A 15,903-nucleotide genomic window follows, 5' to 3' on the forward strand; every position below is an offset into this window, starting at 1 on the left:
TTCCTGCGGTCGCTGTCTCTCGGCGGAGGACCGTAGTGTTGTGTGTGAGTAGGAGGCGGCGTATTGTGATAGCAGAGGCCATGTACATACACAATCATTCACAAAGTATTATTTCATCACTGTATAGTAGTATTCTTTATACACTGTATAGCGGTATTATTTCATCACTGTATGGAAATATTCTGTATACACCGTACAGTGGTATGTGAGCACTGTATGATAATCATTATACACTGTATAGCGGTATGATTGGAGCATTACATGGTAGTATTCTTTATACACTGTATAGCGGTATTATTTCATCACTGTATGATAGTATTCTATAATAAACTATGGCAGTATTATTTGAGCACTGTATGATAATCTTTATAAACTGTATGGCAGTATTATTTGAGCACTATATAGTAGTATTCCTTATAAACTGTATGGCAGTATTATTTGAGCACTATATAGTAGTATTCTTTATAAACTGTATGGCAGTATTATTTGAGCACTATATAGTAGTATTCCTTATAAACTGTATGGCAGTATTATTTGAGCACTATATAGTAGTATTCTTTATAAACTGTATGGCAGTATTATTTGAGCACTATATAGTAGTATTCTTTATAAACTGTATGGCAGTATTATTTGAGCACTGTATGGTAATATTCTGTATACACTGTATAGCGGTATTATTTGAGCACTATATCGTAGTATTCTTTATAAACTGTATGGCAGTATTATTTGAGCACTGTATGGTAATATTCTGTATACACCGTACAGTGGTATGTGAGCACTGTATGATAATCATTATACACTGTATAGCGGTATGATTGGAGCATTACATAGTAGTATTCTTCATACACTGTATAGCGGTATTATTTCATCACTGTATGATAGTATTCTATAATAAACTATGGCAGTATTATTTGAGCACTGTATGATAATCTTTATATACTGTATAGCAGTATTATTTGAGCACTATATAGTAGTATTCTTTATAAACTGTATGGCAGTATTATTTGAGCACTATATAGTAGTATTCCTTATAAACTGTATGGCAGTATTATTTGAGCACTATATAGTAGTATTCTTTATAAACTGTATGGCAGTATTATTTGAGCACTGTATGGTAATATTCTGTATACACTGTATAGCGGTATTATTTGAGCACTATATCGTAGTATTCTTTATAAACTGTATGGCAGTATTATTTGAGCACTGTATGGTAATATTCTGTATACACCGTACAGTGGTATGTGAGCACTGTATGATAATCATTATACACTGTATAGCGGTATGATTGGAGCATTACATAGTAGTATTCTTCATACACTGTATAGCGGTATTATTTCATCACTGTATGATAGTATTCTATAATAAACTATGGCAGTATTATTTGAGCACTGTATGATAATCTTTATATACTGTATAGCAGTATTATTTGAGCACTATATAGTAGTATTCTTTATAAACTGTATGGCAGTATTATTTGAGCACTATATAGTAGTATTCCTTATAAACTGTATGGCAGTATTATTTGAGCACTATATAGTAGTATTCTTTATAAACTGTATGGCAGTATTATTTGAGCACTGTATGGTAATATTCTGTATACACTGTATAGCGGTATTATTTGAGCACTATATCGTAGTATTCTTTATAAACTGTATGGCAGTATTATTTGAGCACTGTATGGAAATATTCTGTATACACCGTACAGTGGTATGTGAGCACTGTATGATAATCATTATACACTGTATAGCGGTATGATTGGAGCATTACATAGTAGTATTCTTCATACACTGTCCAGTGCTATTTGAGCATTATATAGCAGTATTCTTTATACATTATATGGTGATATTTTAAAGCTCTGCATTCTATTTATTTACACATATGTAAGAATTTATTTACACCGTATGGCGGTAATATTCAGGCACTGTATGAATACATCCCTAAGGGGTTATCCAGCCAAGAATTCTTTTTTTGGAAACAACTCAAAAAGGCTTAAAATAATAAAAGTCTGGCAATCACCTTCCCAGTCCCCCTCCGATCCTGTCCCAACACTCCCCGCTCCCGCGCTGGTCTTTGTATCTTCTGCTGCAGCAGTGTCATCCTGACATGGAAAGGTGACCGCTGCAGCCAATCCCTATCACATGTCCATGTCGGGAGACTGTGGAAAGAGACCAGGAAGCATCGGGTAAGGTACGTGTGATTACTTTTTTACCCTATTCTTGGCCAGACAACCACTTTTTCGTTGTATAGATTTTTGTTTCCTCTTTCTATATAGTTTCGCACAGGAGCAGCACAGTAGGGGGTCCGCGTCTCCTCTGCCTCTCCCGAAAAACAAGGAGAAGATTTCATAACCAGTGGAATGTAATGTCTCCATCCCCAATGTCCTTCTTCCCTCCCCCCGTGAGCGAAGTCCTCCATTCCTCATCTGGTCAGCAGCTGCCTTGTGATGCGATGGTCTCGGCTGTGCAGACCCCACAGCATTGATACTTCCCTACAAACACAACTCACTTATGGACTTTGTGACTTATTATAACTTGTAGCTCGGTGAAAGCCGCCACCTTGCGGACAAGCTGGGTACTGCTGAATTTACCCTTCCTGGGCACTATGGACATACATCAGTCTTCTCAAATGAGTTTTTGCTCTCTTCTTGATGATTCTTCGTCGCCTGTGTTCCGTTTGCACGTTGCGTTTCGTGTCCATCCTCCATGGTTTTTACCCTCCCGCTCGTTATTTCCACGCGTTTTTCGATCACTTTGATCCCCTCTAGCACTTAGATAGCAATGTCCCTGTTTTTTTCTTTCAGGTCTGAAAAATAATTTGAGTCATGTGGATTCTATACTTTCCAATAGTCACGCAAAACGGATGGCAAAGGGTCCCGAGGGTGGCTATAAATTTGCATAAAGGGGTGTTAATATTTTTGGGGACTGGTTCCAAAATTGTCCTCTAATACTTGTTATTACTATACAAAACCTAAAATGTCATATCAAGATCTTAAAGACGGTCTTACCCTACATGCAGGAAAATCTGATTGCTAATGCTGACTGAATGGCGGGCGTCACGTGACTGCTGCCAGGCTGCCACTACTTTCCGCTGCCTACAGCACAAGGACTATCCAGTTTTGGCAGCTAACTGTGAACATCAGATACGTTTCTCTATAAGAAGGAATGGCTATTAAAATTTGCATAAAAGGGGTGTTTCTGCATAGTTTTGGGTAAAATGGGGTGGAGCTTAAAGTTTTAAGGTGACTTCCTGTGTCCAGTTATGCGATGGGGACAGGGGATTAAGTTGCACCTTGGCAGGAAGCTGTAGACATCCTCATCATCCTCTTTATCATCTTCTATGTTTCGTCTTGATCTTTCTGGAATTTCCGAGACTGAAGCCATAATTCAAGCAGACCGATGTGCATCCGGGGCGCAGAATGCGACAAAACAGAACGCAGCACAGTAATCAGGAGCTAAGGGGAAAGGTCTGCAGATCAGTGTTTAAGGAAATATAGGACCCAGCCAGCCGCGAGATTTGCAGAGCCGACGGTAACGGCTGATTGAGTCCAACGTCACCACTGAATTCGTGGGCATGCGAAATGCGACGATGGAGCAAGGTAATGTACATTTAGCTTACTGTGCATTGTCTGGAAGGCAGAAATTTGGAGAGAGCTAGCACTAAAGCCGCTTTTGCAAACATTACTCTCGCCCACAAGGACGTGATAACATGATTAGTGGGACGATTAAACAGCGCCCCCTTGACTAGTCACCCACTAAACGATTTTAGGCATATGCAGAAATCAATAAGGGTATGTGCAGACGTGTCTCCCAGTCTACGCCCTGACGCTGCGGAGGAGCCGCACGCGGATCTGCAAATGAGCTCTGCCTTTTTTTTTTTCCTACGGACTTTTCCCATAGAGATTAGGTCTATGGGGAAAGTCCGCATGTGGACCCGCAGGAGAAATAGACATGCTGCGGTCTGGAAAGACATGCCGCATGTCAGTTTCCACTATGCTGTAGCATCTGGCCGCTGTGGGTTTGACGCTGCATAAATACGCAACGTCAAACCCGCAGCGGCTCCGGATCGTCTGCACACACCCTAAGACAATATAATAGGCGTGTTAGGAAGGCTATAATGGTAGCAATAAATGCATGGTGAAGGTTAAGGGGCCTGGGAAAACTATCAGGTTCCCTTTAACCCCATCATGATCTTGTGATTTTCTATTTTTGCGCTTTTGTTTTTTTCCTCCCCTTATTCTAAGAGCCTCTCAGTGATTGACAGCAAGATTTAACTAGTTAACAGCCGCAGGCGGAGCAGAAATCCATCCGCAGCTGCTAAAGACACATGATGGCTGATTGAATCAGTCATCATTTGCAGGGAAAAATGTGGGCTCGGCGTGCAAGTCCACACCAAAGACCGCCACTATAAAGTACCCCTTAATAAGGGAAAATCTAGTATTAAGAAATATAATATTATGATGAGCTTGATATTCACATGGTTAAAGTTGTACAAAGGGTCATAAAATCTGTGGATTCTTATTTGAGTTCTGGAGGCGAATAAGAACTCAGAAAAAAGGGTGGTAATGCTGGGACTACTGAGAGCGTCCAACCTGACACCTCGGCCTGATGAGCCTTAGATTCAAAGGATGGACAGATGGTCCTATAGATGGTCCTATGTCCCCCATTTACTCTAGGAAGAGAGCGATGGAAGGACATGAAATATTTAATATTCAATGAACTTGCCTCCTTATGAGCTCACTGGCCATGTACAGACCAATTAAAATGATAAGCCATCCTGAAAAATTGAGCCCAGGACCAAGGATATAAAAAGAGTCATAATTTCCACCAACCCTCAAGGAACAGAAGAACTTTAGATGGACACGTTAGGTATTTTTCTATGTCTCCTGTTTATTTTATACCTGTTTTGCCTATTTGTGTGTCGCCATATTGTCTTCTTTTTATTAATCTTCTTGTAAGCACTGTACTTTTTTTATTAGAGCTTAAAGCTTTAAGTTTAGTCCTTGTATACTCTAAAAAATCCACAGCCTTTCGGAGAGTGTGTGGCCTTTTGACTGTCGGACAGCAGTGTTATCTTAGGAATTCATCACACCGTTTGTTTGATGAATGGTGGCAGAGTGTGGTGTATGCATGGTGTGTGGACTGGGTTGGCGTGTGATTTATACCCATTTTGGAAGGTGAGTGCAAGATTGAGTGAGTAGAGATAGACTAACACCTTGCCGTCTTAACCACATCACATGCCAAGAAGTGAGTTTGTGACACCCCTCCCAACCGAGGTTTGGCTAGTTGCATGGTACTTATGTCATCCAGATGGAAAGAGCTTTCAGCTGGGAGGCATTTCTTTGATTCTTGGTATGTTTTTGGTTAGTTCTTCTTTAATATGATTCTGTAGGTTGCCCAGTGAAGGATCGGCAGGACCAGAAGATTAGATGTTTCCCTGTTCTCCTGGATTAAAATCCTCTTATCAGTGCCCTAGTAAAAATTATCGCATATCTTGTCCAGACTGCACTTAACTTATGGCTTGGACATCGCTGCTGCAAGCAGAGGACTCTCCAGATCTCCTCTCAGTCACCGGTCATCATATCCTCATACCAAGAATAGTGCCCCTTTAATCAATGTACTAATTCCCAGTGTTTGGTAGACAAGGCCAATGCAAGATCTATACAATTTCCAGCCCACCCATCACATCTCATTTAAGATAAAGCTGCCCCTTTTTGTGGTCCTTGGGTATTACTGCAACCTTAGTTGGCCACTACCATGAAAACCTAAAGATTTACAAAGTCTGACATCACCAGAATCTGTTTCTCACCTATTTGATAAGCTCAAGCCTTCATCCTTGGAAGATTGGTTGGTTCACCACCTGAAGAGCGCAGTCAACTTCTTTCCTGATGTCCTCATCCAGGAAATCCATATTTGGAAATGGCCACCCAACATTCCCCAAAGACAAGCCACAAATGGACAGAAGAAAATGGCAACTAAATTTCTCTGTGAATCCATAATGGCTTCTGGAACCACCAGCTCAATCTTGTAAAAGAAGTAGTCTTCATGGCCGAACACAGTCCTGGAGCCAGATGAAACCCGAGCACCTCCTCACTGAATCCACTTGTTATTCTTGAGTTATTTAAAGTTCTCCATTCAGTGGGGGATGTTCACCAGATGACACTGTAAAACTTCTCTACACTTGGGTAAACTTTCTCCAAATACCAACAATTCAGTTTTCAAATGGTCAAGTGGTCATAAATCACAAAGAGGATCCACCAGTTCATAGGGTTTTCCATCTTTCAAACCAGCAATCTGATATGTAATTTTATGAAAATGCCATGAGTTATGGCTAGATCTAGAAGATGACTCCACCAAGAGGGCCCTTGAGAAGCAGGACAGAACTGTTAGACAACATTCTTCATTTCTCCATACAATTTCAGCCATAACGAATGTTCAACGGGTGAAATTCAATAACGAACTATAGTTTTAGCCAACCGATTGCAAATCACCGTCGTCTGGACAGAAGTGGATGTAACTTTTTTTGTCGGATCTTTAAGATTTTCCTTCAAGAAAATTATTTCTTTTAAGAATATTCACGGAAAGATTGTTTGTTCATCTCCCGGTATCATTGAACATAGCTAGACTTTGTAATGATCATTTGCTCATTGTTTCTTCAATCATCAACCTACTTCTTTCTGATGTTGTATGGCCACCTTTAATGGTATTGAATGGATAGTTAGTTTGGACCATATATGTTCTTGTTGACCATTATATATAGACACCTTGAAGCTCCTCCATCTCCTCCAAAGAAAAGCTTAAAATTAGGGCCTGGAGCTCCATAAACCTAAAGGTAGCTGTACTCAGTAAGGTAGGCAATACAAATTAGATGACTGTCGGCCGAAAAAATTGCTCGGCTGACAGCCATCTCAGCTAACTCTCCCTTCTTACACAGGAGTGCTCAATCGCCGAGAGCTTCTCTGTTCTCTTTGAGAAAGCCACCGACTGACACATCGGCCAACGGCTTATCTCGGGGAGAACAATGCGATTGGCAGTCTGAAATTGGCCATGCCTGATCCACATCACTCCCGCTCATCATTTGGCGAGTGCCCACATACACATTAGACCATCGGCCAAACCTGTCAATATCGTCAGGATCAGACAACATAAGTCTAATGTGTATGGACAGCTTTAGTCTAAAGTTGATCAAAACAGACCATCTTCTGTCCTTCTATACCAGAATATACTTGGGCACAATTGAACATGTGTGGCTGCTTTAATGGCCAATATTAGCAAAAACGGATATTGGTTGCATCAGGGTAAGAAACATTCACTAGACGAATGTTCATTCAACCATTGACCAAGCTATAGATAATGCGTACGGCCACCTTACCACAGTGCAGATGTATGGCCACACGTAAAGTGTAGACCTGACATGGGCAGTTTTGGTGACCATAACCCTAAGCCAATGGCCAGTTGATAGTTGAACTTTCTGCCATATTGGATGGCCATTAACAACAGAGAATATAAATATTAGAAATCTTCTGAAAGGAGCTTTGGTAGTATTCATCCAGTATTTACAAAACCATTAAAATGTATGCAAATTAGAATAAAAGGTTAAACACATCTAGACGAAGCATGAACGCACAGAGCAATTCTTACATACCAAGTGGAGAAATCATATTTCTATTCTTAGCATTAATAAAACTCGCATACTACAGTGTACATAATAAATGACAAACGCAGCAATTGCACATTATACAGGAGTTCTGCGGGATGCTAAAGGGCCAGAAGGTCCAATGCGTACAGCACATTGCAAGTTCTGCACCGCCCTCTGTTGGTGTTGGATAAAAATACACAAACTGAATTGTCTAAGGTTTGAATGGGGTGTCCAATGAGAACATTATCTGCAGGATAGGCATTAAATATATGATTGTTGGGGATCCCACCTGTCACAAGAATGGGTAATCTAAGTCCCTAATTTTTAAGGTGTTACCACTCCATTAAATGTTAATAAGACTGACGGAGATAACTGAGTCTGTCTAAATAATGGATACAAAAGCCCTGTTTTCTTGATCGGTGGTAGATCCAAGCGATGAGACCCTCCATAATCATAAATTTATCTGCTATCCAGTTCATAGGTGAGAAATGTTTTTTTTTTTTGTCAGCCACAACTTTTAAGAAGTCTATTGACTTTGATGGTGCCCTATTGTGACATACTTCATATTTTTGGGGTCAAAAGGAGGAACTGTAGACCCTCTGGAGACAATGACTAAGGCCTCACAATATCATTGTAAAGAAGTAATAGGCTATTTGTAAACAACCAAAAAGGTAGTATGTGATCCCCTCCACTGTCAGCTTCTGATGGGGTTGTTCTGTGCTGGATCTCTTGGGCTCAGTGGTGGCCGTCCGCCATTATCATGTCATAATAGGACCCATTGCAGGATCTTCTGGTGAACTAGCTAAATATACTGATACATTTTTGGTTATTGGTCACAACTGATAGTCCATGTAAAGTACCCACAGCTGTCCCATAAATAATAGTCCAATATAGAAGCAGTCCTCTATTTACACAGTGTTTTGAAAGTCTACACACAGTGCTCAAGACAGGTACAGTCCACCCGCTCCACTGAACCATGAAGAGAAGAGGCATCAGCTATGGTTAAGATGGTTCCTCTTGGCAAGCCTTTCCCAGTGGCAATGCCAGAGACTTCTCCAGGTGTTAAGGCTCTATTCCACATAGCAAATCCTGCCAATTGTCCAACAAAAGCCTCTGTGCTGTCAAAGCCACCACCCAAGGTGTCCTGCTCTTGGCCAAGAACCAAAGATCCTCCAGGAGGGATCTCATAACCTTTCTGGAATCTAGAGCCAGTAGAAATTAACCTGCGGTCAACAAAGAACCAGTATTTGCCCTGGATAGAGGACCATATGAAGCACGTATGATGCCAGCTGCCATCTGCCAGTGGGACAATAGGGAGTTCTCGGAAGGCTGGGTCTCCGATGACAAAGTGAATCGAGTCTGCAGTGGCACCATGTCTACCATGAAGTACCAGCTTGTTGTCATTGTCTTCTGTAGCATATGAAAGGATGGTCCCCACGTAGCTGATATTAGTCTTCACCCAGCTGCAGATGGAAAGTTCATGTAAAGGTTCCCTCAACTCCTTGCCGAATGTTGCAAAGTTCTCCGTGGAAGAATTTGGGAAAATGAGCATCGAGCCCACGTTACATACTACAATGAGAAACAAGAGCAGATTATAATTATTTATATTCAAGATACAAACACACTTGCTCACTGGTCCTCCTCACCCCTAAAGGCCACCATACTGGGTCTAGGTACCAGCTGACATCAGGACCTTATGAGTGGTGTCTGGTGATGAATAGGACATGGGAACAAAGAGTGGTAAGTAAATGAAGGGGTCTGGTCTTTCTGGGCCCTTAAATAGCTGTCTCACTACACTTTCCCATAGACAGGAGCACTAACTCTGCGAATCACTCCTGTGTTCTCTGAGAGAGCTGCTGCCAGACACCTCTTCAAGAAGAAAAGGATCGGCAGTCCAAAATTGGACATACCGGATTCTTATCTCCCCCGAAACATCATGAGTCGCAGCCCCCATACACATTAGACTGTCGGTTGAACCCATCAATATCAGTGGGTTTGGCGAACTTTAGCCTAATGAGTATATAGGGCCTTTAGTCTCTGATCTAAAATTTCAGATGAGGTCTGTAAACGAAAGGGTATGGTCTGAGGACTGAATTTATTCCGGCCTGGGGTCCAAATGTTTGGGTCTGGTCTGTAGTGTAATAGTTTTTTGCTTGGTCTGGGGTCTGAATTTCTTTTGAGGCTGATTTTATGCATTTTAACTAATTATGGGATCAGGTTTGGGTCTAAATTCATTAAGATTTGGTCTGAATTCTATATTTATACTGCGGTCTAGGTCTAAATTTAGGGGTCTGAATATTTTTAAAACCCCAAAATTTCAGATGGCGGCACTGCATATACCGTCTATGGTTGTATTAATAAATGGTCACTAGATGGTGGCACATATACCTTGCATCTGGGTTATGTAAGTCACTGATCTCACAGCTACCACCACACAGGACATTAGACCCAAAACCCTCCCAATGCCTGCGATACATTCTGATGACCTTACGTTTTGCTGGAGCCTTGGTGGTCTTCTCTTCTGGGGCCTTTGTGAAGAGTGGTGGCCTCTTTGTAATGTGCACATTAGGAGGTGTCTCCCATCCTGGAGGACTGTCATTCTTGGTCACATTTGCTCTTAAGGCTGATACTTGGATGACATTGCTAATATGGTGAGCCACCTCCTGGTCTTCATTCTGGACAATTTTTTGGTTGTGGTTTGGGACCAGCATTATGCTCGGTGGAGCCTTTGTAGCATGCTGACCAGTCAACTCCTCCTCCGATGGACTAACCGTCCTCGCCTCCTGTCCACGTTGAGCTGCCATGGGAGGCATCTTATTGATGTTGGTCATCAGCACCTGCTGCTCTTCCTGCAGTTTCTTCCTCTGATTGTGTTTAGCCTGAAGCTTCACCATACGTTGCTGGACGGTTTTAGGCTCGGGATTAGTGTGTGGTGGAAGCTCCTGCTTGGTTTCCGGGGTTCGGTTTATTTCTTGTGGTGCCATCAAAGCACTTGGTGGCAAGATCTCATTTTGCTGCATATTCTGCAACTGTTTCTCCAGATCAGCTATTTTGCCTCCCTGTCTTTCAATAGTTTCACGGAACATCTCCATCCCCTTCTGTAACTCGCTCTTGTCCTTCACCAGCTGGTAGATGATCCTTTTCTGACTGCTGAGGGCTGTTGTCAGGTTGGCAACAGTCATATCTCTAGCTTTGTTCTCCTTGGTCAGCTGTTTGTTCCTCTCTGCCATGGCTTGCTCTAGGGCGGTGATCTTAAGGTCCAACTTTTTGGTTTTCTTCTGGATCTTCTTCAGCCAGAATTTGATGCCGTTCAGCTCGTTTTGAGTCTCCTCGGTGGTATCATTGAAGGTTTTAGACAGCGATTGCTGCTTGTCGTAAATGGTATGGAAACGTGCATCAATGTTGTAGGAGATGTTGTAGTTTTCAGCGATTCCTTGTAGACGGGTCAAGGTTACTTCTTGAAAGCGACGAAACTGCAAAGAGAAAGAAACGTAAAGTCATCAGTTTATAATAGTACGAGACCTTATAATAGTACTTGTGATGATACAGTTTATAATCTTAATAAGCCAGACATTTAGATTTGTTAATCCAAGAGAAACACACTATTGTGTTTCTGTTTACTTGTGAATGTTTGTATATTCCTGTGGCGCAAGAAGGACATACGATTATTTGTATAACCCTGAATGTTGTCTCCTCCTGGGTATATGAAACAATGTTGTTTGTTACTATGATAATTGCATATTATACTAAGTCAGCTGAATGTTGATTTAAAGAGCCTCTGCTATACTAACTATGTAAATTGATTAGCTCAAACAATGAGACCTAAGTGAGCCCTCCACCTTTACCTCTAACCCCGACCTGTGACTGATGACCTTTATATGTAAATAGAAAAGGTTTTATCTATCCTGCTGAAAAGAGACTTAAAAACAGAGAATCAAGGAGAAGCAAGAGGACACACAGACTCTCTGAGACCATCAGCTTGGAAGCATGGATTTAACCAAAGAGACACAGATTTGGATTCTATATGACTGCTCCATTGACCATCAGAGAGCCCATGGATACGTTTGGGGAGAACAGGTTGGGACGATGAAGTCACCTGGCCCCATAGATATGTTGTTTGAAGTTGCCAGGTGGGACCTTCTGGTCGCCTGAAACCAATGGAGACATTCGGAGAAGCCAGATTGGGACCAGCCGGTCATCTGGCCCAATGGAAACTCTCGGAGAGGCCAGGATGGGACCCTCGGTGCCCTGACCTTGTACCTCGATGAACTAGCTTCCTAAACTTGCCGCTACCTTCTCTCTATGTTGGCCAGCCAGAAGCGGGGGGCCACTGGTTGAGGTAGTTGGCCCTGGAAGTTCCAAAATCGCAGCTGTTCTATCCCAGGCGGGCCAGCAGAAGGGTGAGACTGTGTAATGTTGTACAATCTTGGGTATTAGCTGGGACTGTTCTATCTGTTACTTGTCCTATTTTGTGGTTCAATAAAGTATTGCCACGCTGTTTTACCCTCACCCTGTGTTGTCTGAGTAGTGTTATGGCCAGCGAAGACCCCAGGTCTTCACAGTACTGCAGCGTTTAGAGAGGATATCAGTCACTGGAGATCGGTAACATAACAAAGTAAGCATGGGCAAGGGGTGGCTTTGGATTCGTGTCAGTCCTGCCATTGACCAAACCTTACAGCCAAACGTGGCTGACAACAGAAGATGTAAACCAGCCGCACAGATAATTAATATAACATTCAAAGGTTCAATGAAGAAATTGTGTAACTATAAATCACTATTGAGCATAAACAGCACATAAAATGCCGGTGCTGCAGCTTTCTCGGGTGCTGGTGACACTGATGTAAACTGTCCTTCATCACCAATGGACGCGGGGCCAAATTTATGAAGATGTCTAAAAGAATAACTATCATTGTTGCCCTTAACAACTAAGAACAATGTACTTTCCCTTTTTTGATTATCCTGAAACAGTTTTTCTATTGGACAGTTTCATTAATATCCCCATGGACTGATATGGGCCGATTTGTGATTACTGCTCTGTAGGCTGAAACTCAGAATCAGTTCAGCATAAGTAATATAATGAGTGCAGCTCTGGAGTATAATACAAAATGTAACTCAGGATCAGTAATGTAATGTATGTACACAGTGACTGCACCAGCAGAATAGTGAGTGCAGCTCTGGAGTATAATGCAGAATGTAACTCAGGATCAGTAATGTAATGTATGTACACAGTGACTGCACCAGCAGAATAGTGAGTGCAGCTCTGGAGTATAATGCAGAATGTAACTCAGGATCAGTAATGTAATGTATGTACACAGTGACTGCACCAGCAGAATAGTGAGTGCAGCTCTGGAGTATAATACAGGATGTAACTCAGGATCAGTAATGTATTGTATGTACAGAGTGATTGCACCAGCAGAATAGTGAGTGCAGCTCTGGAGTATAATACAGAATGTAACTCAGGATCAGTAATGTAATGTATGTACACAGTGACTGCACCAGCAGAATAGTGAGTGCAGCTCTGGAGTATAATACAGGATGTAACTCAGGATCAGTAATGTAATGTATGTACACAGTGACTGCACCAGAAGAATAATGAGTGCATCTCTGGAGTATAATACAGGATGTAACTCAGGATCAGTAATGTAATGTATGTACACAGTGACTGCACCAGCAGAATAGTGAGTGCAGCTCTGGGGTATGATACAGCATGTAACTCAGGATCAGTACAGGATCAGTAATGTAATGTATGTACACAGTGACTGCACCTGCAGAATAGTGAGCGCAGCTCTGGAGTATAATCCAGGATGTAACTCAGGATCAGTAATGTAATGTATGTACACAGTGACTGCACCAGCAGAATAGTGAGTGCAGCTCTGGAGTATAATACAGGATGTACAGTGCCTACAAGTAGTATTCAACCCCCTGCAGATTTAGCTGGTTTGATAAGATGCAAATAAGTTAGAGCCTTCAAACTGCAAACGAGAGTAGGTTTTATGAACAGAAGCATAAATCTTACAAACCAAAAAGTTATGTTGCTCAGTTGAATTTCATTAAATTTTAAACATAAAAGTGTGGGTCAATTATTATTCAACCCCTATGTTTAATATTTTGTGGAATAACCCTTGTTTGCAATTACAGCTAATAATCGTCTTTTATGAGACCTGATCAGGCCGGCACAGGTCTGTGGAGTTATCTTGGCCCACTCCTCCATGCAGATCTTCTCCAAGTTATCTAGGTTCTTTGGGTGTCTCATGTGGACTTTATTCTTGAGCTCCTTCCACAAGTTTTCAATTGGGTTAAGGTCAGGAGACTGACTAGGCCACTCAAACACCTTAACTTTTTCCCTCTTGAACCAGGCCTTGGTTTTCTTGGCTGTGTGCTTTGGGTCGTTGTCTTGTTGGAAGATGAAATTACGACCCATCTTAAGATCCTTGATGGAGGAGCGGAGGTTCTTGGCCAAAATCTCCAGGTAGGCCGTGCTATCCATCTTCCCATGGATGCGGACCAGATGGCCAGGCCCCTTGGCAGAGAAACAGCCCCACAGCATGATGCTGCCACCACCATGCTTGACTGTAGGGATGGTATTCTTGGGGTCGTATGCAGTGCCATCCAGTCTCCAAACGTCACGTGTGTGGTTGGCACCAAAGATCTCGATCTTGGTCTCATCAGACCATAGAACCTTGAACCAGTCTGTCTCAGAGTCCTCCAAGTGATCATGAGCAAACTGTAGACGAGCCTTGACATGACGATTTGAAAGTAAAGGTACCTTACGGGCTCGTCTGGAACGGAGACCATTGCGGTGGAGTACGTTACTTATGGTATTGACTGAAACCAATGTCCCCACTGCCATGAGATCTTCCCGGAGCTCCTTCCTTGTTGTCCTTGGGTTAGCCTTGACTCTTCGGACAAGCCTGGCCTCGGCACGGGAGGACACTTTCAAAGGCTGTCCTGGCCGTGGAAGGCTAACAGTAGTTCCATAAGCCTTCCACTTACGGATGATGCTCCCAACAGTGGAGACAGGTAGGCCCAACTCCTTGGAAAGGGTTTTGTACCCCTTGCCAGCCTTGTGACCCTCCACGATCTTGTCTCTGATGGCCTTGGAATGCTCCTTTGTCTTTCCCATGTTGACCATGTCTGAGTGCTGTTCACAAGTTTGGGGAGGGTCTTAAATAGTCAGAAATGGCTGGCAAAAGAGATCTTTAATCCACACATGTGAAGCTCATTATTCTTGGTGCCTGAACTACTTCTTAATACTTTAGGGGGACCAAACAGAATTCTTGTGGTTTGAGGGGTTGAATAATAAATGACACTCTGAATTAACTTTTAACGTTTTTAAAAAAAAAAAAAAAAAATTTGCTGCAGTGCATTTCCCACTTCCAGGCTGATCTACAGTACAAATGTCACAATGCCAAGTTAATTCCGCATGTGTCAACCAGCTAAATCTGCAGGGGGTTGAATACTACTTGTAGGCACTGTAACTCAGGATCAGTACAGGATCAGTAATGTAATGTATGTACACAGCGACTGCGCCAGCAGAATAGAGAGTGCAGCTCTGGAGTATAATACAAGATGTAACTCAGGGTCAGTAATGTAATGTATGTACACAGTGACTGCACCAGCAGAATAGTGAGTGCAGCTCTGAAGTATAATACAGGATGTAACTCAGGATCAGTACAGGATCAGTAATGTAATGTATGTACACAGCGAGAGCACCAGCAGAATAGCGAGTGCAGCTCTGGAGTATAATACAGGATGTAACTCAGGATCAGTAATGTAATGTATGTACACAGTGACTGCACCAGCAGAATAGTGAGTGCAGCTCTGGAGTATAATACAGGATGTAACTCAGGATCAGTACAGGATCAGTAATGTAATTTATGTACACAGCGACTGCACCAGCAGAATAGTGAGTGCAGCTCTGGAGTATAATACAGGATGTAACTCAGAATCAGTAATGTAATGTATGGACACAGTGACTGCACCAGCAGAATAGTGAGCGCAGCTCTGGAGTATAATACAGAATGTAACTCAGGATCAGTACAGGATCAGTAATGTAATGTATGTACACAGTGTCTGCACCAGCAGAATAGTGAGTGCAGCTCTGGAGTATAATACAGGATGTAACTCAGGATCAGTACAGGATCAGTAATGTAATGTATGTACACAGCGACTGCGCCAGCAGAATAGAGAGTGCAGCTCTGGAGTATAATACAAGATGTAACTCAGGGTCAGTAATGTAATGTATGTACACAGTGACTGCACCAGCAG

General features: G+C 42.2%; 1 protein-coding gene across 2 annotated transcripts in view; it reads right to left on the bottom strand.

The window, feature by feature from the left end:
- Positions 1-7,723: 7,723 nt before the first annotated feature.
- PTX4 (pentraxin 4) overlaps positions 7,724-15,903 on the bottom strand; it is a 154,536-nt gene continuing 146,356 nt past the window's right edge. For both annotated transcript variants that reach the window (XM_073648555.1, XM_073648554.1), the window contains 2 exons: positions 10,127-11,108; positions 7,724-9,204 (listed from right to left, as the gene is read on the bottom strand). In XM_073648555.1, coding sequence (XP_073504656.1) covers positions 8,564-9,204; positions 10,127-11,108 — 1,623 coding nt within the window. In that variant the 3' untranslated portion in view covers positions 7,724-8,563. The remainder of the gene's footprint in view (positions 9,205-10,126; positions 11,109-15,903) is intronic.

The sequence above is a fragment of the Phyllobates terribilis genome, unplaced genomic scaffold (genome assembly GCF_046119375.1).
Source record: "Phyllobates terribilis strain yellow unplaced genomic scaffold, ASM4611937v1 Scaffold_9__5_contigs__length_417890890, whole genome shotgun sequence".
NCBI lineage: Eukaryota > Metazoa > Chordata > Amphibia > Anura > Dendrobatidae > Phyllobates > Phyllobates terribilis.